This window comes from Chiloscyllium punctatum, chromosome 2 (genome assembly GCF_047496795.1).
Source record: "Chiloscyllium punctatum isolate Juve2018m chromosome 2, sChiPun1.3, whole genome shotgun sequence".
Lineage (NCBI taxonomy): Eukaryota > Metazoa > Chordata > Chondrichthyes > Orectolobiformes > Hemiscylliidae > Chiloscyllium > Chiloscyllium punctatum.
The window spans coordinates 33,860,573-33,886,719 of record NC_092740.1 but is presented as its reverse complement, the minus strand read 5'-3'; the positions used below and the strand labels follow the sequence as shown (position 1 = coordinate 33,886,719).

Sequence of the window (26,147 nt, the reverse complement as noted above, 5' to 3'; positions counted from 1 at the left end):
AGGATTGTATTATAGACCCCCTAATAGTCAGAGGGAAATTGAGAAACAAATTTGTAAGGAGGTCTCAGTTATCTGCAAGAGTAATAGGTGGTAATAGTAGGGGATTTTAACTTTCCAAACATAGACTGGAACTGCCACAGTTGAGGGTTGAGATGGAGAGAAATTTGTTAGGTGCGTACAAGAAAAGTTTCTGATTCAGTGTGTGGATGTACCACTACTAGAGAAGGTGCAAAACTTGACCTAGTCTTGGGAACTAAGGCAGGGCAGGTGACTGAGGTGTCAGTGGGGGAGCACTTTGGGGCCAGCGACCATAATTCTATTAGTTTTAAAATAGTGATGGAAAAGGATCAACTGGATCTAAACGTTGAAATTCTAAATTGGAGGAAGACTAATTTTGATGGTATTAGGCAAGAACTTTCAAAAGCTGATTGGGGGCAGACGTTCGCAAGGGGCAGCTGGAAAATGGGAAGACTTCAGAAATGAGATAACGAGAGTCCAGAGACAGTAGATTCTTATTGTCTCGGGGAATTAAGGGCTACAGGGACAATGCGGGTAAGTGGAGTTGAAGTGCCCAGCAACCATGATTGAATGGCAGAGCGGACTCGATGGGCCGAATGGCCTTACTTCCACTGCTATGTCTTATGGTCTTATAGTATATTCCTGTTAGGGTAAGTTGTTGGAGGGAATCCTGAGGGATAAGATGTCAATGTATTTGGAAAGGCAAGGACTGATTAGGGATAGTCAACATGGCTTTTTGGGTGGGAAATCATATCTCACAAACTTGATAGATTTTACGAAGAAATAACAGAGGATTGATGAGGGCAGAGCAATGGATGTGATCTGTATGGGCTTCAGTAAGGCGTTCAACAAGGTTCCCCATGAGATACTGGTTAGCAAGGTTAGATCTCATGGAATACTGGAAAAACTAGCCATTTGGATACAGAACTGGCTCAAAGGTAGAAGACAGAGGGTGGTGGTGGAGGGTTGTTTTTCAGATTGGAGGACTGTGACCAGTGGATTGCAACAAGGATCGGTGCTGGGTCCTCTACTTGTCATTTACGTAAATGATTTGGATGCAAAGAAGGTTATCTCAGATTACAACAGGATCTTGATCAGACAAGCCAATGGGATGAGAAGTGGCAGATGGAGTTTAATTTAGATAAATGCAAGGCGCTGCATTTTGGGAAAGCAAATCTGAGCAGGACTTGTACACTTGATGGTGAGATCTTACAGAGTGTTGCTGAGCAAAGAGACCTTGGAGTGCAGGTTCATAGTTCCTTGAAAGTGAAGTCGCAGGTAGATAGAGTAGTGAAGAAGGCGTTTGGTATGGTTTCCTTTATTGGTCAGAGTAGTGAGTACAGGAGTTGGGAGGTCATGTTGCAGCTGTACAGGACATTGGTTAGGCCACTGTTGGAATATTGCATGCAATTCTGTTCTCCTTCCTATCAGAAAGATGTTGTGAAACTTGAAAGGGTTCAGAAAAGATTTACAAGGATATTGCCAGGGTTGGAGGATTTGAGCTATAGGGAGAGGCTGAATTAGCTGGGACTGTTTTCCCTGGAGCATCGGAGGATGAGGGGTGACCTTATCCAGGTTTATAAAATCATGAGGGGCATAGACAGGATAGATGGACAAAGTCTTTTCCCTGAGGTGGGGGAGTCCAGAATTAGAGGGCATAGGTTTAGGGTGAGATGGTAAAGGTATAAAAGACACCTAAGGGGCAACTTTTCACGCAGAGGGTTGTACACGTATGGAATGAGCTGCCAGAGAAAGTGGTGGAGGCTGGTACAATTGCAACATTTAAAAGGCATTTGGATGGGTATATGAATAAGAAGGGTTTGGAGGGATATGGGCCAGGTGCTGACAGGTGGAACTAGATTAGGTAGATATCTGGTCAGCATGGACAAGTTGGACCGAAGGGTCTGTTTCTGTGCTGTACATCTCTGACTCTATGATTTTGTCAAAAAATGATTTCCCTTTGCAAATCCATCCTAACTCTGTCTGGTTCTACCAATGTTTTCTAAGTGCTGTGTTATAATATCCCTGGATATGGACTGAAGCATCTTCCTCACTACCAACTTCCAACTTACTGGTCTATAATTCCCTGTTTTCTCTCTACCTCCCTTTTTAAATAGTGTGGTTATATTAGCTACCCTCCAGTCTGTAGGAATTATTCCCGGGTCCAAAGAATCTTGCAAGATGACATCCAAGCATTGACTATTTCTAGGGCAACTTCCTTAAGAAGATTATCAGGTCCTGGGACTTTATCTACTTTTAATCCCATTAATTTCTTTAACACTAATTCTCCATTTATACAGATTTGTTTTGGTTTCTCCCTGTCACTAAACCCTGTGTTCCCTATCATTTCTGATGTTATCTGTGTTCTCCTTTCATCATTCATAGATCAGATAATGACCTTGCCACAATCCAACAAAAAGCTAACAACTTTCATTGCTACCACCTATTATTGGAGGGAAATTAAAAAAATATCTTGGGGTTTAAAGCTGGATCTGGTTCACACGCACATCTCCAACACGTACAGGGCAGAGCCCTGGCCCCACCTTGGCTCCTCAGACCACATCTCTGTTACGCTAATCCCAGCATACAGACTGCTCATCAGATGTGTCAAACTGGTTCTGAAGCAGGTGAAAACCTGGCCAGCAGGAGCCGTTTCTGCTTTTCAGGCCTGTTTTGAACGCACTGACTGGCACGTGTTCACGGAGGCTGCAACTGATGGAGATTCCATCAACTTAGAGAAGTACACTGCGTTGGTGATTTGCTACATTAGCAAGTGTATTGACAATGTCACTGCATCCAAGACCATCACTTCATGCCCCAACCAGATGCCGTGAGTGACTGCAAAGGTGTATGTGCTGCTGAGGACCATGGTTCCACCTTCAGAGCAGATAACAAGGTGGCCCTAACAACGACGAGAGCTAACCTGACCCTATGCCATCAGTGAGGCATAGCGTGCATACGCACAGAGAATACGCAGCCACTTTCAGGACAGCGGCGATACGCGGAGCATGTGGAAGGGCATCCAGGCTATCACCAACCACAGAACAGCATCACCTGCTTCTACTGATGATGTCTCCATCTCGGATGAGTTGACCAACTTTTGTGCACAGTTCGAGGCACAACATGACATGGCAGTGAGGAAGTTCACCCCCCACTCCCAATGACCAGGCGCTGGTCTTACCACGGCCAATGTGAGGAAAACCCTACGTAGAGTCAACCCACATAAGGCTTCTGGATCAGGTAACATCCCTAGCAAAGTGTTCAAATGATGCTCTGACGTACTGGCGGGTGTTTTCATGGACATCAACATCGCCCTGAGCTGCACTATCGTTCCAGTGTGCTTCAAGGCTACTGCCATTGTCCCCATGTCGAAGAAGTCTCCAGTGTCCTGTCTCAACAGCTGCCGCCTTGGTGCATTTACATCCATCATCATGAAGTGCTTCTAGAGGCTCGTGATGAGTCATATTAAGACCCTGCTGCCTCCCTCACTGGGCACCCTTCAGTTCTCATCATCAACCCAACTAATGATGCCATTTCTACCACCCTCCATCTGGCTCTCACCCACCTGGAGAAGAAGGACATCTAGATCAGACTACTCTTCATAGATTTCAGTTCTGCATTTAACACTACCTTTCCTCAGCACCTTATTGGAAAGCTGAGTCTGCTGGGCCTAAATACCTCCCTTTGTATCTGGATCCTCAACTTCCTGACTGGGAGACCTCAGTCAGTCCAGTTCAGGAACAGCATCTTCAACACCATCACACTGAGTGCGGGGGTCCCCCAGAGCTGTGTGCTCAGTCCACTGATGTTCATGCTGCTGACACACAACTGTGCAATGATGCACATGTCGAATCACATCATCAAGTTCGTTGATGATACGACTGTAGTGTGCCTAATCAGCACGAAAGACGAGTTAGCGTACAGAGAGGAGGTGCAGCGGCTAATTGGCTGGTGCAGAGTCAGCAACCTATCTTTGAACATGTAAAAGGCAAAAGAGATGGTTGTTAACTTTCAGGAGGGCACAAAGCAATCGCTGTCTGCTGGACATCGATGGCTCCCCCATGGAGATCATGAAGAGCACCAAATTTCTTAGTGTACACCTGGCAGAGAATCTCGCCTGGACCCTCAACACCAGCTCCATAGCTAAGAAAGCCCAGCAGTGTCTCTACTTTCTGCACAGGCTGAGGAAAGCCAACCTCCCACCCCGCCATCCTCACCACATTATACAGAGGGCTCATTGAGAATATCCTGAGCTGTTGCGTCATTGTCTCATTCAGGAATTGCACTGTCTTGGATCGTAAAACCCTACAGCAGGTAGTGAGGACAGTTGAGAAGATCATCGGAGTCTCTCTTTTCTCCATTACAAACATTTACACCACACGCTGCATCCGAAAGGCTAAGAGCATTTGTGGAACACCCCACACACCCCTCACTCAAATTCTTCTCCCTCCTGCCATCTGCCGGAAGATACCTGAGCATTTGGTCTCTCACGGTGAGACTGTGCAACAGTTTCTTCCCCCAAACCATCAGGCGCCTTAACACAGTACAATCGGACTCTTTCTCATCTGAAATTCTTTGCACAACTTTGAATTGCTGCAAAAAGAATGTCTATTATTGATTTTTTTAAATTTCACTTAATGCCGTGTACGATTGTGTAGTTTGTACTGTCCATGTAGCATCCTTGGTCCTGGAGGAACGCTGTCTCATTTTTACTGTATCAGTTGTATATGGTAGAAGTGACAAACAAAAAGGTAATCTACTCTCTACTAATTAGTAAATTGAAGGAATCCTGTTCCTGAGCACGTGAGATCTTTCAGGTAGTGTTCTTTATTTGTTTGCTTACTTATCCTTCATGCTAGAGATTGCACATTTTGCAATTTGCGTTAAAGAAGTCTTGTCAAGTTGCTGTAGGGCATCTGTATATAGTGTATCAAGGAAATTCTTCCTCCATTCTGTCTTAAGCAGGTGGTCTCTTATCCTGAGATTATGTTCTCGTTCTAGTGAAAGAGCCTTTCCCTAACTTTTTCAAAAGGCTGTGATCAGCCTGGTGAACCTTCTGTGGACTGCCTGTAATGTAATTATGTCTTTCCTTAGATAAAGGATCCAAAACTGTTCACATTTTTCTAGCTGTGGTCTGACTAGTCCTTTTTAAAGTTTTAGCAAGACCTCCCTATTTTTATTCTCCATTTCCTTTGAAATAAAGACCAATATTTCATATGCCTTCCCTGTTACCTGCTGAACTTTGGTGCTGGATTTGTGTAAATTGTGCACAATAATTCCCAAAGCCCTCTCTGCTTTAGCTTTCTGCAGCACATTCTCCATTTAAATGATATTTGACTCCTCTATTCTTTCTGAGTGCATAACCTCATATTTACCCACATTTATATTCCATCTGCTCTCCCACTTAACCTGTGTTCCTGTGCAGACTAATTGAGTCTTCCTAAGCATTTACTTTTCCACCTGTTTTTGTGTCTTTCTCAAACTTAGTTATAGTTTATTTATTTTCCTCATCCACATCATCAATATGTATGTATATAATTGTGGCCCAACACTGATCTCTCTAGCAGTCTACAGGTAACTGTATTGAATATACGTTCCTTATCTTGAATCTCTGTTTTAGCCATGGTGGATTTGAATCCATATCCTCAAACATTTAGCCTGGGATTCCAGCTTACTAGTCTGGGGATGGTACTATATGACATGCCTTCCTTCATTACATTACAAGAGTGACCATGCTTCAATGAGTCTGTTTCCATGCTGTACATCTCTATGACTCTATGACTTAAAAATGCTTTGAAGCATCCAGTAATCAGTCAGTCTTTTAAAACTACTTGTAAACAGTATCTACTTTTTAATAGGTTTTAGAGTTGTATCTTTGATTGCCATTTGTTATTGCTGTGGACTTTTGTTGGGTGTCATTTTACAGGTCATGGCAATAGTCCATGAAGATCAGCTGACTATAATTGTTAAAATATTGAATCACTTTTGACAGCTTAATATCACTGTATGCTTTAGAAAATAAATTTACTGCAATAAGTTGAGATATCCTCCTTCGCTAGCAATTTAGATTTTAGAAAATCAAGCACATAAGCCAAACACCATTTTGTGCTGTCTTCTCTTCTATTTTACAATAGTAATTTAAACACTTCAGTACTCATCATTGAAACGTTGCTTTTGATTTGCTGCCACATCCTGTAAGATCCTTCTCTGTCTCTAAAAAGAAGTTTGTATTGAATGCTGAATAGGTATACAGTTATGCAATTGAGCAGTGTAAAATTGAGTTTGGTGTAAATCAATTTCTTACCTTCGCAGATTGACTTCAGTATCTTGCATCTGTTTATCTTGTGATCTGAAGGATTGTTAAAAATGGTGGGAAACTCAATCTCAGATAAATGTTCGCATTAGCCACATATAGGTATATGCAGTGGGAATATGAAAATTTGTACATTTCTTCAGTTTATACGGTATTTTGAGATCTGAAAAAGTAAAAAGAAATCAAGTGACATTTGCCAGCATTGCATTTCGGCCTGTACAAAATAGCTGTTTTATGCTGTAGTGCCTAGGCGTCTGAGGATTACATAAACACCTGTCAGGATGAAGGTTGTCATGACCTTCAACAGACATGCCTCACAGTGGGCATTGATTTTGATTGGACCATGTGACTCCAGACCTTTAAGACTAGGCCTTTATGATCATAGGCTATGAAGGGTCACAAGATCCTTTATCCCAAGCGCACTCATAAATCCTTTCACGTCTGTTCTTGTGGTCTTTCATTCATGCCTGCTTGATGTGATGTTAATTTTGAAAATGAACTGATGCAAAAAGATTTTGCATGAGACATGGGTCTATCAGAAAGGTAGGTATGTATCTATTTTAGAAAAGAGAGTTAGATGCAAATTGGCTCTGACAACATTAGTCAGTGCAATTGTTATACTATAAATGCCATGTTTAGGTGACGAGGCATCAAAAACTGAAAGTATGGAAGGCTAACAATGAGTTGTAGCATTAGAATCTGAATTTTTTTTTTCTTGTTTGACTAAACATTTATTGACACATTTGGCAGGTGAAATATTTGCTGCTTCTTAGACACACCGACTGTCTATGCTGTTCTGCCTGTAGTCTTTATATGCTGACCACTCAAATGGAGACCCCGAAGTGTTGCAGACATCCATGTGCACAGATCTTCTTCAGTTGCACCAGATCCTTTCTGTTTGTTGTCCAAACCATTGGCCACGACCTGGCTGTATTTTCTATCCTTAACATCCTTCTGCCTGTTCAAGTCCATTGGGGAATCTTGTACTGATGTGAGTTCGACATGGTAGTTATAATTTGCTCAACCTCATCCTCAGAAAGCTCCTCAGCTCCCTCATTAAGTTCAGAATCAGCTTCCTTTGTCCCCACATAAGCATAGCGCCTCACAGCACTCTTGATGGCAGTAATAGCAAATGTTCTCTCTCTTCGTGGCTCAGTGTTGGTGTTGAGGGCCAAGGAATGTTGCCTACAACTGAATAGTGTAGATGTAAACAATGAAAGTTACAATTACATTGACCTTTGTTTTATGAGTTAAAATTTTGGATCCCTGGAATTTTGATGCATCTTTTTCATACCAAACTTGCCCTGGAATTCTGGACATGCTACCTAGCTGTGCCATTTCTTTTGCCATTTCTCTGAAGTCTGGGTTTGTAGGCCTTATAGACCTTGGGGTGAGGGAAATCTATAGCTCCACAACTGGATATGACGTGGAAGTGCCAATCACACAACATCAGGCTATAGTCCAACAGGTTTATTTGAAATCACAAGCTTTTAGAGCGAGGATCCTTCACTGTCAAAAATCTCATAACCTGGTGTTGTGAGATTTTTGACTCTGCAACTGGATATTTTACAGGGAAAAAATTGGCAAAATATCAAGTTTAGAAAACTTTAGTAAAGTGCAGTGCATAAGAGACATGTAATTTCATCTAAGGATATGGACTTGTTTTTGGGAATATATATAGATGTTACATGGGAGAGGAATTCAGACTACCAAAAGTCTTTTTAATTGAGAACAACTGGTGAGGGAAGAGGGGGAGGGGAGGCGGAGGAGAGCAAACATTGGTTTCCAGTGCTGTACAAAGAAAGATGCTATTACAATTTGCAATGGTAAAGTCACTATTCAAGCTGAAACTTTTCATCTTTACTCTGCAGAAAAGTTTTCTTTGTGTTTGTGTTTGTTGCTCTGTTCGAAGGTCAATGAAATGGTATATGTCTGGAGCTGTTCCATGCAGACCCATGTGACTGTTATATGTCATATGATGTAACTCAGGCTTTTGCCTAAAGTAAGATTGAGGATAATATTCAGTAAGAGAAATCCTGATGGTGTATGAAGCAACACAGCCCATTTTGGCGGGGATTCTTCCTTATTCTTATTTTTGAAGTACAATGCAATGTACCAGGATTTTTAAAATTAATTTGTGGGATGTGGGCATTGCTGGCTGACCAGCATTTATTGCCCATCCTTACTTGCCCTCAAGACGCTGGTGGTGAGCTGCTTCCTAGGACCACTGCAGTCCGCTGTTGTGGGTTGAACCACAAGAAGGGAATTCCAGAATTTTGACCCAACGTCAGTGGAGTAACAGCAATATGCTTCCAAGTCAGGATGGTGAGTAACTTGGGTGGGAGGTTGTGGGTAGGGGTGTTCCCAAGTATTTGCTGCCCTTGTTCTTCTAGATGGAAGTAGTTGTGGATTTGGAAGGTGCTGTCTGAGGATTTTTAGAATTTCTGCAGTACACCTTCTAGATTGTAAACACTGCTGCTACTAGGTGTTAGTGATGGAGGGAATGGATTTGGTGCCAATCAGTGACAGCTGCTTTATCCTGGATGGTGTCAATCACCCACTTAGGTGAGTTGAAAATATTCCATCGCATTCCTGACTTGTGCCTTGTAGATGCTGAGCAGGCTTTTGGGAGTCAGGAGGTGAGGTACACACCACAGTAATCCTAGTCTCTGACCTGCTGTTGTAGCCACTTTGTTCATGTGGCAAGTCTAGTTGAGTTTCTGGTCAATGGTAACCCCAAGGCTGTTGTTGATAGTGGGAGATTGTAATAGTAACACCTTTGAATGTCAGAGGGTGATGGTTAGATTGTCTCTTATTGATGATGGTCATATCCTAGCATTTGTGTGTTACGATTGTAATTGCCACTTGTCAGCCCAAGCCTGGATATTGTCCCAATCTTGTTGCATTTGAACATACGTTACTTCAGTATTTCAGGACTTGTGAATGGTCCTAAACATTGTACAATCATCAGCAATATCCCCACTTCTGACCATATGATGAAGGGAAGGTCATTGATAAAGCAGCTGAAGATATTGGACCTATGAATCTACCCTGAGGACGTCCTGCAGACATATCCTGGACCTCCAAGCAACCATGACCATCTTCCTGGTGACAGGTATGACTCCAACAACCAGAGAGTTTGCCTCAGTACTCATTGATTCTGGTTTGGCTAGTACTCCTTGATGCCACATTCAGTCGAATGCAGCCTTGATATCAAAAGCTATCACACTCTCCTCACCTCTGGAATTCAACTCTTTTGTCCATGTTTGAAGCAAGGCAGTAATGAAGTCATGAGCTGAGTTGTCCTGGCAGAACCTAAACTGAGCAGGTGCTGCTTGATAGCACTGTTGATGACACCTTCCATCACTTTACTGATGATCAAAAGTAGACTGATGAGGTGGTAATTGGCCAGTTTGGATTTGTCCTGCTTTTTATGTACATTCATACTTGGACAATATTCCACATAGTAAAGCGGATGCCAGTGTTGTAACTGTACTGGAAGGGCTTGGCTAGGGGAATGACAAGTTCGAGAGCACAAGTCTTCAGTACTATTGCCAGACTGTTTTCAGGGTCTGTAGCTTTTGGAATATCCAGTGTCTCCAAACATTTCTTTATACCATGTGGTGTGAATCGAATTGGCTGAAGACTGGCGTCTGTAATGCCTGAGACTACGGAAGGAGGCTGAGAAGGATTGTGCACTCAGCAGTTCTAGCTGAACATTGTTGACTCTTCCATGAGAGAAATCATCCTCTCAGTATTGACCCTGTCAAGCCCCTGTATGTTTGAATGAGATCACCTCTCATTCTTCTAAACTCCAATAGTGGAGCCCAACTGTTTAGCTTTTACTCCTAAGACAATCCCTCCATACCAAAATCATCCGAGTGAATCTTCTCTGAATTGCCTCCAATGAAATGATATTTTTCCTTAAATAACAGGACCAAAATCTGTTCACAGTACTCCAACTGTGGTCCCACCAGTACTTTGTAGACGTCCCCACTCTTATACTCTAACTCGCTTGAAATAAGCGCTAGCATTCTGTTTACCTTCTTGATTACCTGCTGCACCTGTATGCTAGCTTTTTGTGCTTCGTACACAAGTACCCTCAAGTCCTTTTGTGTTGAGAATGCTGCAGTATCTTTCAATTTAAATAATGCTTAGGTTTTTTTATCCTTTCCAAAATGAACAACTTTTCAGTTTCCCACCTTGTACTCCATTTGCCAACTTTTTGCCCACTACTTAAGCCATCAATATGTCTCTGTAAACAGTTTGTATCCCTCTTGCAATCTTCCTTTCCACCAATTTTTGTGCTGTCTACATACTTAGCCACAGTGCATTCACTTTCTTCCATTCTGCTAGCACTGATCCCTGTGGAAACCCATTAGTCACAGATTGCCCCTCGCTGTTTCCTGCCCATGAGCCAATTCTCTGTCTGTGCCAATATACTACCTCCAACACCATGGTCTGTTATCTTCTGAATTAACCTTATGTGAAATACCTTGTTGGATGCCTGTGGAAGTCCAAATACAACAAATCTACTGGTTCCCCTTTATCCATTCTGATTGAGACTTCCTTGAAAACTGTAATAAATTAACCAGACAAGATTTCCTTCATCTAGCCATGCTGACTCTGCTTCATTAGCGTATGAATTTCCAAATGTTCTGCAATTACTTCCTTAATAATCAATTCTAATAATTTTCCAGCAATAGATGTTAGGCTAATCGGCATATAACTTCCCACTTTTGCCTCCCTGTCATTCCGAATAGATGTATCTCATTGCAGTTTTCCAATCGTCTAGTACTTGACCAGAATCCAGCAATTTTTGGAAATTTACAAGCAATGCATCCACAACCTCTGTAGCTGTCTCTTTTAGAATCCTAGGATGCAAACCATCATGGCTAGGGGACTATCTGCCTTTAACCCTGTTTATTTGTCGAATATTATAGTGATAGCACCTAATTCGTCCCCCGTATTCTTTAGTATTAATGGTATGTTTGAAGCATCACTTTGACCTCTCTCTTCCTTTGTATGTATTTAGAGAAACTCTTATCAGTTTTTATAATCCTTGTTAGTTTGTTCTCCTACTTTATTTTCTCACTCTTTATAGTTTTTGATTAAAAAGAGAATAAAGAAAATATCACACTGGGATGTACATAAAAACAAAATAAAGCACTCTTCCTAGCTATTAAGGTAGAGTCATTGACTCATTTCTACCTGCATAGCAATTCAGTGATGAATAAAATAGAGAAAACACAAATGCTGGAACATAATAGCACCAACATTTCAAAATATTATTAAACATCCCTTGGTGCTTCACAGATTTAGAGGACCAATTGATCATGAGCCAAAGAAAGAGACAGAAGCAGTTTGTGATTTAAGGGGTTGTTGAAGGTAAAGATTGACTGAGTAAGATGAAGGAAGAGGTGCTATTTTCACCCTCATTTCTCCATCTGCTGTTGCAGGGCATCTAAGACCCGTGCATGACACAGGCTGGAGAAACTATAACTGAATAGCTCAGCATGCCAGTTGACATTGGCAGTCCCTTGGAGAAGCTGCTGTCACATGGGTCCGATGGAGTACTGACAAAATCATAGGGAAAGAGTTTTCAGAAATTATAGCTCCAGAACTGGAGAGGGATGAAGGCCTGGAGTGATTTAATTCCAGACACTGGGGGTCTCAACAGCTGATCCAGTTCAGCACCACCACTCTCAATACATGGGGACAGCAGATAAAATTTCTTTCAAGTGTCGTCACATCACCCAGGGAATGTGATTTAAAAGAGTGACCATGAGGGATGGGGAAATAGAGAGAAGTTTTACTTTGATCCCTGTTCAACAAAGTCAGATAAGTGATCAATGAGCAGGATTTAAAGGAGAGAATGGTTGCACCGGAGTTGTGGACGAGTGAAGCTTTCTGGAGGCTAGCCCAAAAAACATTAAAATAGTCAAGCCAATAATTTAGGATCAAGAATGGATGCAGAGTTTGTGACAATTGACAGCAGTTAACTGGCTGTGTCATTTACTCAAAAATTCCTTATTTTTTATAGCCTCAAAAGGACACACAAAATGGATTTTGCATTCATGTATTTCTTACTGTTGTTTCCAAAGAGACTCTAAAAATACCACTAGAACATTACTCAAATACCTTATTATTTATATCCTCGTACATTTCTATGGACTACTGTGACTTTATGCTTAATGTGACCTGTTAGCTAATGCCAACATCCCTTATTTAAGATCATGTGACTGTGAAAATGTCCTTCAGATGGAGGACCTATTTTCTGTTAGCTGTAGAGTGTTAAAGTGAAGGTATAACCGGATGTGGTATTGTGGTTATGGCACAGTTTTGATAAGCTGAGAAACTCAGTTTAGCTAAGATGGTAATTTGTGCATAGGTACCAAAAACATGACACCAAAAGCTGCTGATCATCATAAAAACACACGTGCACCAATAAAAACCTTCCTAGTTTGGCAATGATGGTTCCAAACTGTGTTAATCTCTTAATGACACTTCAGATAAAGAGAGCACCATTCCAAAGCAGCTTGCAAAGACTATCCATAATTACCATCATTGCTGTTGTCAACATCATGCAACAGGGGTAGACAATGCATGCGGTTTTGCCACTGCCTCCACATTCCAAGAACAAAATTTGGAAAGAATAATGCCATGCTTTCCTATGGGAGTGATCTATAGTATTACTCTCATATATAGAAAAATACAAAATAGGACCATAAATAGGCCAGTCACTACACACCCTGCCCCTGCCCCACGCTGTTCAATAGGACCATGGCTGATCTGATTACTGCATGTTCTTACCTACTACCACCAACCTTTCATCCCCTTGCTTATCAAGAACATGGTCAAGTCTAGACATCCAACTTCATCTGTGATTTCTGAAATGGAGAGGTGGTCTTTGTCCAGTCAGCCTACTTAGTGGTGTTTTGACTTATGTTCCGTCCAAGAACTCTTTGTTGTTTCATGAATACCACTAACACTCAAAGTATGCAGTAACTGTTCTTACATGTCTTCAGAAATGGAATTGACCATGTCAGTTTAAAATGATTTGCAAGTTGTGCTGTAAGTCTGTCCTATAACCAGAATTACTGACTTGACACAGCATAGGAGACGGCTGTAACAGTTTCTAGGATTTTAACTTTTGAAGTGATCAATGTTGAAACACAAAATTCACTGTTCTCCAGTCACATTGTCAGTGTGTTCTAAGATTTCACATTCTGGAATGCACGCACTCACTGGAGAGCCTATTTCAGGCAACAGTGCTTCCTCTGGCTTGTGCTTAGCTAGTTATTTCCATTTGACGCCAAAAAAGCTGGCAGCAGACATGAGCGCTTGTGATCTGTACCTTCAGACCAGAGCAATTTTAACTTTTTGATATGCAGTGTACTTCAGAATTAAGAGTAATACTTTAGAGATGCTTAGGTTTAAATGCGATTTAGTTGTAGTTTTAAACTTAATTTTTGCAATTTAAGGTTCCACATAAAAGTTATTGGTTTGGAAATTTGAAGAGTGCAAAAAGCAAATGTTGGCATTAGGAAGGGTTTAATGATATGTAGGCTACAGCTTTTTCGTTTTTAATTCTCCACATGCCATCTTTCCTAAGTCACAATTGTTTGCATTTAATTCTTGTACTGTTTTGCTCAGGAATCAGATTTCTGTCTTTGGTCAGTAATCTACTTTATAGAATCTATTTTCTGAAATAACACATAAAGAAGCACAAGTTTCTGCCATTCCATGTGATGACTCCTCACTTACCTCAATGAATTTAGCTCTAGTAATGCTCAAGCAGCTCCACACCAACTAGGATAAAGCAGCCCACTTGATTGACACCATGTCCACAAGTCTCTACTTCCTCCTTCACTGATGCTCAGTAGCATCTACAGGATGCACTGTCTGTAACATCTACAAGGTGCGCTGCAGAAATTTATCAGATCCGAGAGCACCTTCTAACTGACAACCATTGCCATCTAGAAGATCATAGACAGCAGATAAATGGGAGCTGCACCATCTCCAAGTTCTCCTGCTAGCTACTCATCATCCTGATTTGGAAATATATCACCATTTCTTCACTGTCATGAGGTCAAAATCCTGGACTTTCCTCCCTAACGGTATTGTGGTTCTACCAACAGCACAAGATTGCAGCATTTCAAGAAGGCAGCTTGCCACCACCACTTCCGGAGCACCTAGGGATTGGCAATAAATACTGGTTCAGCTAGCGATACCCAAGTCCCACAAGTGAATTTTAAAACGTCATTAACACAATATACATGAAACCTGTCAAAGCAGTGTAAAAGATTAAGACTTTAAATTTGTTCCATCAAAGCCTAAATTCAAGTTTCTGATTTTTTTAATGCTGTTCATAGATTAATATCCTTTTCGCTCGAAGTTAACCCCCTCACAAAACTGGCCACATCCTCAGGTAGAAATAATGAATGTGCGGAATTTCCCCCAATTACACTTTTCAAGTAGCATCTTCCAATCAAGTTTGTTTTTGTTGAAGCATAGACATTAGTTGGAGCATTTTAAAACTTTGCATGTTGTGAAACTAATTAATATACACCAATGGAAGAGTAAAATTCCATTAAGCATTAAATGTTCAATATAATTTCATTTTCAGTAATTTAAAATTAAGTAGACAACATGGCAATCTTATGAAAAATATATTTTTTAATTATTTAAACCCATTTTTAGCAAATAAGACTGCACCAAGTCACTACGCTTAAATACTTGAAAATTTTTAATGCAAAATGTAGCAAACAATTGCATCCTGTTGCACTGACTGATTCTGTTAGTTTATGGAAATATTTGTACGAATGTTTGTGCAAATTAATCTGAGCAGAAATTGGAACCTTTTGTTGGAATAAAGCACAATTTCAAGCCCAACTATGCCAGTTTGTTAATTGCACCCAAAGTAATGATTCTACAGCAAAGAAAAAATTTAAATGCGTTTGGAGAAACTATTTAGTTGGATCAGGTTTAGTCAAATACAGTAATATAGTACTTCAAAATGATACAGCCTTGCCATGTAATGGCTACAGCTTCAATGTGTATAACGTTCCTTTTCAGAGCAGTGTATCATTGAGTTAAGTTTGAAATATCCTGCAAGCCTTGCACGGGTGAAGGGCCCTTTAGCTGCCCTGAGCATGGGGAGACCTTCTGCAATTCCTCCCACCTCTTCCTCAAAGATAAAATGTTGTTAAAAGCAAAGTTCACATCAAGAAAGTATATCCCTTAATTGCTATTCATTCTGTCCCAAGTTGTTTTTGAAACCAAAGAATTGGTTACCCTAATCCGTGCTTATGCCATTGCACAGATAGTTGTCTATAATGCTATAGAGTCGTAGGAACGGAGACAGGTCCTTTGGCCCAAAATCCATCAGGTCCGCAATGATTTTTGACTATGCACCTGTGAGAAGGAGCAAAGCTTTTTGGTTCGTGTTTCAGTTCGTTTTGAGCATCGGTTGGACTGGATGAAATGTCCTACTGTTGCAAAGCACTGTGTGTGGAGCCTGAAACAATTATACAAACTGGGAAGAGGAATTCATGGCAGGGAGGGACTCTACATGCGTTTGTGTGCAGCTGAAGTGTTGGCCATGGAGAAACCCGAGGACTCCCACCCTGTGGAGAAACTGTGGAAGTGTGGCAACTGCAGGAAAGGCTTCCATTTCCCATCTGACCTGGAGACTCACCAGCGAGAGGTCTTTCAGCTGCCCCGAGTGTGGGAAGGCCTTCAGTAATTCCTGCAACTAGGGATTGGCAATAAATACTGGTTCACCTTGTGATATCCAAGTCCCACGAGTGAATTTTAAAATGTCATTAATATGTCAAAGCAGCGTAAAAGATTGAAGACTTTAAATTTGTTCCATCAAAGCATAAATTCAAATTTATGATCTTTTTAAGCTGTTCAAAGATTAATATCCTTTTCACTCGAAGTTGGCCCCATCAAAAAACTGGCCACATCCTCAGGTAGAAATAATGAATGTGCAGAATTTCCCCCAATTATAGCTTTTCAAGTAGCATCTTCCATTCAATACTGACCCACCGGCAGGTCCATTTCAGCTGCCATGAGTGCAGGAAGGCCTTCAGCAATTCCTCCCACCTGCTGACACAGAGCGGGTCCACACGGGGGAGGGGTCCTTCAGCTGCCCCGAAATGGGAAGGGCTTTACCCAAGCCTCCGCCATGCTGACCTGCCAGTGGATCCACACTAGGGGAAAGGCCCTTTAGCTGCCCCGAATGCGCGAAGGCCTTCAGCAATTCCTCCCACCTGCTGACCCACCAGTAGGTCCACACCAGGGGAAAGGCCTTTCAGCTGCCCCAAGTGTGGAAAGGCCTTCAGCAATTTCTCCCACCTGCTGACCCACCAGCGGGTCCACATTGGAGAGGTCCTTTAGCTGCCCCGAGTGTGGTAAGGCCTTCAGCAAATTCTTTGCCCTACTGAGGCACCAGTGGGCCCTCACCAGGGAGAGGCCCTTTCCTACCCCTGAGTGCCGGAAGGGATTCGACAATTCCTCCAACCAGCTGACTCACCGGTGGTTCCATATGGGGGAGAAGCCATTCACCTCCCTGAGTGTGGATGGAAGTTCACATTGTCCTGCAACTTGCGGAAGCACCAGAATGAGCACCAGCACTCCTAACAATCTGATTCAGCTGGTGGCGCTGCTGTGGGTCACCCCAGGACTGAACCTCCTACCCATTCTGACAGTGGGTGCTTTGGGAGAATCGGTGGGCTTTTTTTGTGTTTTCTGCTGGGCTGCTCTGCTCCCCCCCCCACAACAATCTCCCAACCCTATGGTGGCTCAAGGGTGGTACGGTGTTTCAATGATTAGCACCGCTGCCTCACTGCACCAGGGACCCAGGTTCAATCACACCCTGGGGGACTGGGTAGAGTTTGCATGTTTCTCCCCCCACCCCCCCTCACATCTGTGTGGGTTTCTTACAGGTGCTCCGGTTTCCTCTCACAGTCCAAAGATGTGCAGGTTAGGGTGAATTAGCCAAGCTAAATTGTCCCAGAGTTTTCAGGGAGGTGCTTGATGTGGTGCATAAGGAATAACGTAGTTTAATAGGGTAGGAGAATGGGTCTGGATGAGTTACTCTTCGGAGGGTCGGTATGGACTTATGGGGTCGAAGGGCCTGTTTCCACACTAGGGATTCTATGGTTCATGCTGACCAAAATATCCATCCACGCCAATCTCATTTCTCTGCACTTGGTCCATGTCCTTCTAATCCTTTCCTATCCTTGTATTTGTCAAAATACCTTTTTAATGTTGTTAATGTACTCTCCTCAACGACTTCTGCTGGTAGCTCATTCCATATGCATACCATCCTCCGGTTCCTTTTTATTCTTTCCCCACTAACCTTAAACTGATGTCCTATCCATGCCTCTCATGATCTTATACACTTCTATAAGGTCCCCTCTCAGTCTCTTATGCGCTCAAGAAAAAAAGTCCTAGCTTGTCCAACCTCTCCTGAGACCATGGAGTCCAGGCAACATTGTTATAGCCGGAGAACAGGAAGAGAAATCTCAAAGAAAATTGTGTTCTCTTCTATATTTTTATGTTTAATTTCTTTTTTTATTATGTAAGTGGAATACTTTGCTGGATTCAGTAGCAAAGGCTAATCATGTATTTATATTTCCAGAAGCAATTCTGTATAATTGTACTGTCTACTTCAAGGCAGCTCTGGACAAAAGAAAACATTGGGAAACTGGTTCTACTGTTTTTACTGTTACCTTTTCACTGCAATGGACACTTTGGAAGCAGTAAAGCTCTTAGGCTAATGACCTTCCAATTAGCACAATGGGCATCTGAAATGGAAACAGAAATTGCTGGAAAAGCTCAGCAGGTCAAGCAGCATCTGTGAAGAGAAATCAAAGTTTCGAGTCCAGTGACCTTTCCTCAGAACTGATGCTATTGAGGAAAATGTTGGTTTATATGCAAAAGATAGGGTGGGGAGGGGGTAAGGAGTAAACATCAGGCAGGGATAGAGCCCAAAGAGATAGAAGACCAGTTAGGCAGACAAAAAAGTTAATAACGATCAGTTGGGTGGGTAAATAACTGTTAATGGAGACTGTTAGTGGCTAACAATAGGCATTGTGTAATGGCAGATAGTGCGATAACAAGGCCTAGTTTGTGTGGCAGAGAGCAAAGACATGGAATTCAGGCCCTGAAATTATTGAACTCGATCTTGAGTCTGAGGCCTGCAGGGTCCCCAAGCAGAAGATGAGATGTTGTTCTTCCAGATTGTGCTGAGCTTCATGGGAGCACTGCAGCAAGCCTGAGATGTTGGCCAGAGGACAGGGTAGTGTGTTAAAGTGGCAGGCACTGGAAGCTTGGTCTTTTGTGCAAGCAGAATGTAGATGTTCTGTGAAGTGGTCAACCAGTCTACACTTTGTTACCCCAGTGTAGAGGAGACCACATTGTGAGCAGTAATGAAACTGAGCATTTGAAATGCCTGTCTTTGTCATATGACTAAAATCTGAGCCTATTGAATTATAGAGTCATTAGAGATGTAGAGCACGATACAGACCCTTTAGTCCAACTTGTCCCTGCCAACCAGATATCCTAAATTAATCTAGCTCCATCTGCCAGCACTTGGCCCACATTCCTCGAAACCCCTCCTATTCGTGTATTCATCCAGATGTCTTTTAAGTGTTATAATTGCACCAGCCTCCACCACATCCTCTGGCAGCTCATTCCATTTATGCACCACCCTTTGCATGAAAAAGTTGCTCCTTAGGTCCCTTTTAAATCTTTGCTCTCTCACCCTAAACTTATGCCTTCTAGTTCTGGACTCCCCCACCCCAGGGAAACGACCTTGTCTATGTAGCCTATCTATGCCCCTTAGGTTAGGAGAGGAGAGATCTCACTGCTTGGAGTGTTTTATAGGCCTCCGCAGAGTTTCAGGGAGGGGGAAGAGAGGATTAGCAAAATTATTCTGGGTAGGAGTGAAAGGAACAGGATGGTCATTATGCGGGACTTGAACTTCCCCAACATTGACTAGAAATGCTATAACTCTAGTACGTCGGATGGATCAGTTTTTGTCCAATGTGTACAGGAGGGTTTCCTGACACAGTATGTCGAAGGGCCGACGAGGGGAGGCCACACTGGATCTGGTGCTTGGTAATGAACCAGGCCACGTATTTGATTTAGTTGTAGGTGAGCACTTTGGAGAGAGTGACCATAATTCAGTTCCGTTTAGCTTAGCGATGGAAAGGGATAGGTGCGTGCCACAGGTCAAGAGTTATCGATGAGGCAAGGGCATTTATAATGCGATTAGGCAAGAATTAGGATGCATAGAATGGGGTAGTAAAATGCAGGGGATGCAGACAATGGAAATGTGGAGCGGTTTGAGGAACAGATATTGTGTGTCCTTGATAGGTATGTCCCTGTCAGGCAGGGAGGACATGATAAGGTAAGGGAACCGTGGTTTACTACAGAAATTGCATCTCTTGTTATGAAGAAGAAGGAGGTTTATGTGTTGATGAGGCAAGATGGTTCAGATGAGGCGATGGAGCGTTACAGATCAGCTAGGAGGGATTTAAAGAGAGAGTTAAGAAGAGCAAAGAGAGGACATGAGCAGTCTTTAGCAAATAGAATAAAAGAGAATCCTAAAGCTTTCTATAGTTATGTGAGGAATAAAAGGATGATTAGGGTAGGAATAGGGCCAGTCAAAGACAGAAGTGGGAAGTTGGGTGTGGACCCTGTGGAGATCAGATTAGATTCGACTCAGTGTGGAAACAGGCCCTTCGGCCCAACAAGTCCACACCGACCCGCCGAAGCGCAGCCCACCCATACCCCTACATTTACCCCTTACCTAACACTACGGGCAATTTAGCATGGCCAATTCACCTGACCTGCACATCTTTGGACTGTGGGAGGAAACCGGAGCACCCAGAGGAAACCCACGCAGACACGGGGAGAACATGCAAACTCTACACAGTCAGTCGCCTGAGGCGGGAACTGAACCCGGGTCTCTGACACCGTGAGGCAGCAGTGCTAACCACTGTGCCACCCCGGTTTTCACTCAGAAAAATGAGAATATTGTTGAGGAGAAGAATGAGGTATGAGATGTTAGACTAGAAAGGATCAAGGTTAGTTACAAACAGGTGTTATCAATTCTCGAAGGAGTGAAAGTAGACAAGCCCCCTGGGCCGGATGAGATTTATCCGAGGATTCTCTGGGAAGCTAGGGAGGAGTTAGCAGAGCCTTTGGCTTTAATATTTGAGTCGTCATTGTCTACAGGTTTGGTACCAGAGGACTGGAGGATTGCAAATGTGCCCTTGTTCAAGAAGAGCAGTAGAGATGACCCAGGTAATGATAGACCAGTGGGTCTTTCTTCTGTTATAGGAAAGGTTTTGGAAAGTATTATAAGAGATGAGATTTATAATCATCTACCAAGCAACAATTTGATTTCAGATAGTCAACATGGTTTCGTCAAGAGCAGGTTGTGTCTCACAAACCTCATTGAGTTTATTGAGAAGGCGACCAAGTAGATGAGGGTAGGGCAGTTGACATAGTATACATGGACTTGAGTAAAGCCTTTGATAAGGTTCCCCATGGTATGCTGATGGAGAAAATGCAGAGGCATGGAATTGAGAATGATTTAGCAATTTGGATTAGAAACTGGCTTTCTGAAAGAAGGCAGCGAGTGGTGGTTGATGGAAAATATTCAGCCTGGAGTCCAGCTACTAGTGGTGTGCCACAAGGATCTGTTTTGGGACCACTGCTGTTTGTCATTTTTATAAATGACTTAAACGCAGGCATAGGTGGATGGATTAGTAAATTTGCAGACAACACTAAAGTTGGTGGAGTAGTGGACAGTGTGGAAGAATGTTACAGGTTGCAGGGGGATTTGGATAAACTGCAGAATTAGGCTGAGAGGTGACAAATGGAGTTCAATACAGCTAAATGTGACGTGATGCACTTTGGGAAGAATAACAGGAAGGCAGAGTACTGGGTCGATGGAAAGAATCTTGGTAGTGTGGATGTGCAGAGTGTTCTTGGAGTCCATGTACATAGATCCCTGAATGTTGCCACCCAGGTGGATAGTGCTGTCAAGAAGGCAATATAGTATGTTTGGTTTCATTTGTAGAGGGATTGCGTTCCGAAGCTGCAGTATCTATACAAAATGCTGGTACGGCCACACTTGGAATATTGTGTACAGTTCTGGTCCCCATATTTCGGGAAGGCTGTGGAAGCATTGGAAAATATGCAGAGGATATTTGCCAGGATGTTGCCTGGTCTGGATGGCAGGTCTTATGAGGAAAGGCTGAGAGACTTGAACCTGTTCTTATTGTCAAGAAGAAGGCTAAGAGGGGATTTGACAGAGACATACAAGATGATCAGAGGATTAGACAGGGTAGACAGTGAAACTCTTTTTCCTAGGTTGATGACGTCAGCATGTACGAGGGGGCGTAACTACAAATTGAGGGGTGATAGATTTAAGACAGATGTCAGAGGCAGGTTCTTTATGCAGCGAGTGGTAAGGGTGTGGAATGCACTACCTGCTAATGTAGTTAACTCAGCCACATTAGGGAGATTTAAGCAATCCTTAGATAAGCACATGGATGATTTTGGGATAGTGTAGGGGGACGAGCTGAGAATAGTTCACAGGTTGGCGCAACATCGAGGTCCGAAGGGCCTGTGCTGCACTGTATTGTTCTATATTGTATGAGTTTATAAACCTCTTAAGTTCACTCCTCAGCCTCTGATACTCTAGGGAAAACAACCCCAACCTATTCAACCTCCCCCTATAGTTCAAACCCTCCAGCCCTGACAACATCCTTGTAACTGCTAAAGTGTACGATTCTACAACCTCTTCCATCAGGCAGAAGACGCAGAAGTTTCAACGTGTGTACCAATGGGTTCAGGAATAGCTTCTTCCCTGCCGTTATTAGACTGATAAGTGGACTCTCTTACTTCAAATAATGATCTTGCTAATGTTGCTCTTGCTTTGTTTTGTGGCATTCCTTGCCTATATTTTCTCTAAGCTGCATAGTTGAGCTCCACACACACACTTAAACATCCCATGCAGCAGTTGTTGCCATGCATCGACCTCGGGTTAGTGCAGTGACAGAAAATATAGTTCTCTACAAAAATGAGTATAGTAAATTTGTTGCAATGGACCACAGCGTTGTTGTCTCAAAGAGAAAGAGAGAGGCAACTGGTGGTGAGTTTAACCCAAGTGTCTCTGTGCCTTAGGCGAGGAATGAGGTTAAGAAGACAGGACCTTCTTGGTCACCACACCCATGGGAATGAAACCAATGCTGCTGGTATCACTCTCATTGCAAATCCAGCTATCTGACCCAGTGCCAAATAAAACACTCTCTGCATGTGTGATCTCTGGAAGACTGGTACAATTTCAAAACTACTCTACTTCCGTATTCCAAATCCCTTGCAGTAAAGACTGACACAACATTGTCTTCCTAACTGATTGCTGTAGTTGCGTATTAATTTTGTTTGTAGAAAGGATCCCAGATCCCTCTGAAAGCATAATTATACACTTAATAGCAAGGTCCTGGAGAATGTTGCAGGTGTATAGGATGTTGGTGAGTTCACTTTTGGAATATTGTGTGCAGTTCTGGTTTCCCTCCTATCGGAAGGACATTGTGAAACTTGAAATGATCCAGAAAAGATTTACTGGGGTGTTGCCAGGTTTGGAGAATTTGAGCTATAAGGAGAGGCTGAATAGGCTGGGGTTGTTTTCCCTGGTGCGTAGGAGGCTGAGGGGTGATCTTGTAGCTGTTTAAAAAATCATGAGCATAGATAAGGTAAAGAGACAAGGTCTTTTCCCTGGGGTGGGGGAGTCCAGAACTGGAGGCATAGGTTTAGAATGAGAGGAGAAAATTTTAAAAGGGACCTAAGGGGCAACATTTTCATGCAATGGGTGATGTGTGTATGGAATGAGCTGCCAGAGGAAGTGTTGTGGAGGCTGGGGCAATTACAATGTTTAAAGGCATCTTGATGGAAGGGTTTAGAGGGATGTTGGCCAAGTCCTGGCAAATGGGACTGCATTAGGTTAGGATATCTGGTTAGCATGGATGAGTTGGACTGAAGGGTCTGTTTCCATGCTGTACATCTTCTATGACTCAATAGTTTCTCAGCACTTATTTTCTTCACCTCCTGTCACATTTCCCCACATGATACTCTATCAATAGCCTTTTGTTCCTTTGGTATTCATTCTAATGCACATTATGCAGTGTTTGATGATAGATTAAACAAGTTAACTTTTTGGTTTTTTGTTATTCATTAAAATTTAAATGCAGTGCAACTGATGTCAGTTCTATCAAAAATAATGATCCTTTCAACTCTGAAAGACTAATATAGATGGAGTAGAAAATCAAAGCAGTTAGCAAAGTAGTTAATATTAACATTCTATCAACTACTATCAACATTCTAACAATTTTAATTATTATCATAATGGTGTAATATAGTACATGTTGTTTGAAATAAAGTTTATGTATTAAAATGAGTTTCCTCTCTGAAAACTGCAGGCTTTTCTGAAGAGATTGGAGGCAGTGAAACCAACTAAAGAGCTGAGGCGTTCTAATCAGTTGATGGATTACCAACGTCAAATGTCATTTGTGGAGTCCTCCTATTCTTCGCAAAGCAGGCCACCAACAAGTGGGAGCTTATCAAGTTTACATATTTACACTCACACTGTATATACAAAATACTAGAACAATCCATCATAGTGCATTCCATTGATGTTCACTAATTGTTAATGAATGAATTGTTTTCATTCTCCATTCTCCATTCTTAATATTACTATACTACTATACAGCAGTAACAGAATTGACATAATCTTTTGAGCACCACATTATTCAGACTAAAGCACATTCAGGTGTAATCCCTATTTATTTAAACGTTATGTTTTACCAAAATGTTGCTTAGGACAGGTGCATGTTTTCAGCATACATGAATATGAGCAGGTAGTATTGCAACGTCGTGGGAAATATGAACCCATTAAAAATAATTTACAGGCTTAATGCAGAGCAGTTGTCTCTCTTTGCTGGGAGAATCTAGCATCAGCAGGTATAATCTCAGAATAAGGGGTCGCATATTTAAGATGAGAAATAGCTTGCATCAAAAGGTAGTGAATCTGTGGGATTCTTTATGACAGGGCTGTCAAGGTTGGGACGTTAAGTATATTCAAGATTGCAATAGGGAAGCAAGGCTTACATGGAAAAGGCAGGAAAGAGGAGTTGAGGCTTATCAGAACAGTCCAGATCTCATTGAATGGCAGAACAAACTTGATGGGCTTATTAGCTTACGTTTGCCCCTATATTTTACGTTTTTCAAGCTACAACATAATAGGCAATGAATAAATAGGCTTTTTAATTAATATTAGTTGTCTATTTTGTGCTAGAGGAAGAATGTAATGCAAAAGTGGTTAAAGAGTGAAAAATATGTTTGGAGGAAGATTAGTTTTAATGAATTCGGTTTTTAAAACTTGTGTCAGAGAAAATAATGAGACTTCAGATAAAAATGTCCGCCACCTTTTTTGTTTGAAGAATGAAAAGAAATGCAAAAGGTAATTAACTATAGGTGTATGTTACAATTTTTCTTCACTATATATCGGAGGATTGTACCTTTTAAACTGAGAAGTTACAAATATCCATTATTTTAGAAGAGATGTGGGAGAAGCCAAATAACTACAGATCTGTCAACTTGTCACTAATCGTAGGGAAGTTAGTCAAATTTATCTCCACTGAAATTCTAAAGCTAGGTCGAAGAATACCTTTTGGTGTTTATACATAACTTGTTCTGGAAGGAGAGCACAGTAAGAGGTATGCAGACAACTATGACCATCTTAAAGAGAGGAGACAAGACTTGATGTGGTAGTTACAGTGTAGAATCCCTGCTGTTTGCCATAGGGAAGGTCATTGCAAGCATGGTGTATCATCAAATTAACTGCTAATAAAAGATTAGACTACACTTTATGTATAATCGAGTTGATTTTTGAGTAATATTGGCAGCAGCATTGCAGCTATTTAGTGGGCGGCACGGTGGCACAGTGGTTAGCACTGCTGCCTCGCAGCGCCGGAGACCCGGGTTCAATTCCCGCCTCAGGCGACTGACTGTGTGGAGTTTGCACGTTCTCCCCGTGTCTGTGTGGGTTTCCTCCAGGTGCTCCGGTTTCCTCCCACAGTCCAAAGATGTGCAGGTCAGGTGAATTGGCCATGCTAAATTGTCCGTAGTGTTAGGTAAGGGGTAGATGTAGATGTAGATGTAGGGGTATGGGTGGGTTACGCTTCGGCGGGGCGGTGTGGACTTGTTGGGCCGAAGGGCCTGTTTCCACACTGTAAGTAATCTAATCTAATCTATATCCAGTGGCTATCAATCCCTACAATCAGAATTCAAGCTACATAAGTATACAAAGGCTTAAATTGATCTAATTAAAATCCAGTAATTGTCATTGTATTCAATTTTAGCATTTATATGCAACCTTGTAATATGGATTTTTCTCTTTTATTTCAGGACTTAGTTCAAGATCCTCAAGCCGCAAAAATATTCATCCAGTGTCTAACAAAAATGCCTGAGATTCACCCAAATCATTCAAACTTCTCTGAATGGCCTAATCATAAATGCTTAACTGATCTAAGCTTATTGTTGCTGATAAGTAACTTGGATTCTGCGGCTACATACTGTATGTTTAAGACTATTCTTAAACTGTATTTTAAACATAAATTGAACTTGATTATTTCTGTCAAATTGAGTTGTGTTTTTATAAGTATGCAATGTGAGTTAATATCTGCTAATACATTTTGTACAGTCATTTAATAATTAAAACAATATTATTTCT

General features: G+C 42.0%; 2 protein-coding genes across 2 annotated transcripts in view; one reads left to right on the top strand and one right to left on the bottom strand.

Annotated features, from left to right (window-relative positions):
* The window catches only part of snx25 (sorting nexin 25), a 317,654-nt gene extending 311,307 nt beyond the window's left edge, over positions 1-6,347 (bottom strand). The window contains exon 1 of the mRNA XM_072595279.1: positions 6,323-6,347. The gene's annotated coding sequence lies outside the window, so the exon portion shown is untranslated. The remainder of the gene's footprint in view (positions 1-6,322) is intronic.
* The window catches only part of cfap97 (cilia and flagella associated protein 97), a 46,567-nt gene extending 20,420 nt beyond the window's left edge, over positions 1-26,147 (top strand). Inside the window, exons 3-4 of the mRNA XM_072595293.1 lie at positions 23,836-23,965; positions 25,823-26,147. Coding sequence (XP_072451394.1) covers positions 23,836-23,965; positions 25,823-25,884 — 192 coding nt within the window. The 3' untranslated portion in view covers positions 25,885-26,147. The remainder of the gene's footprint in view (positions 1-23,835; positions 23,966-25,822) is intronic.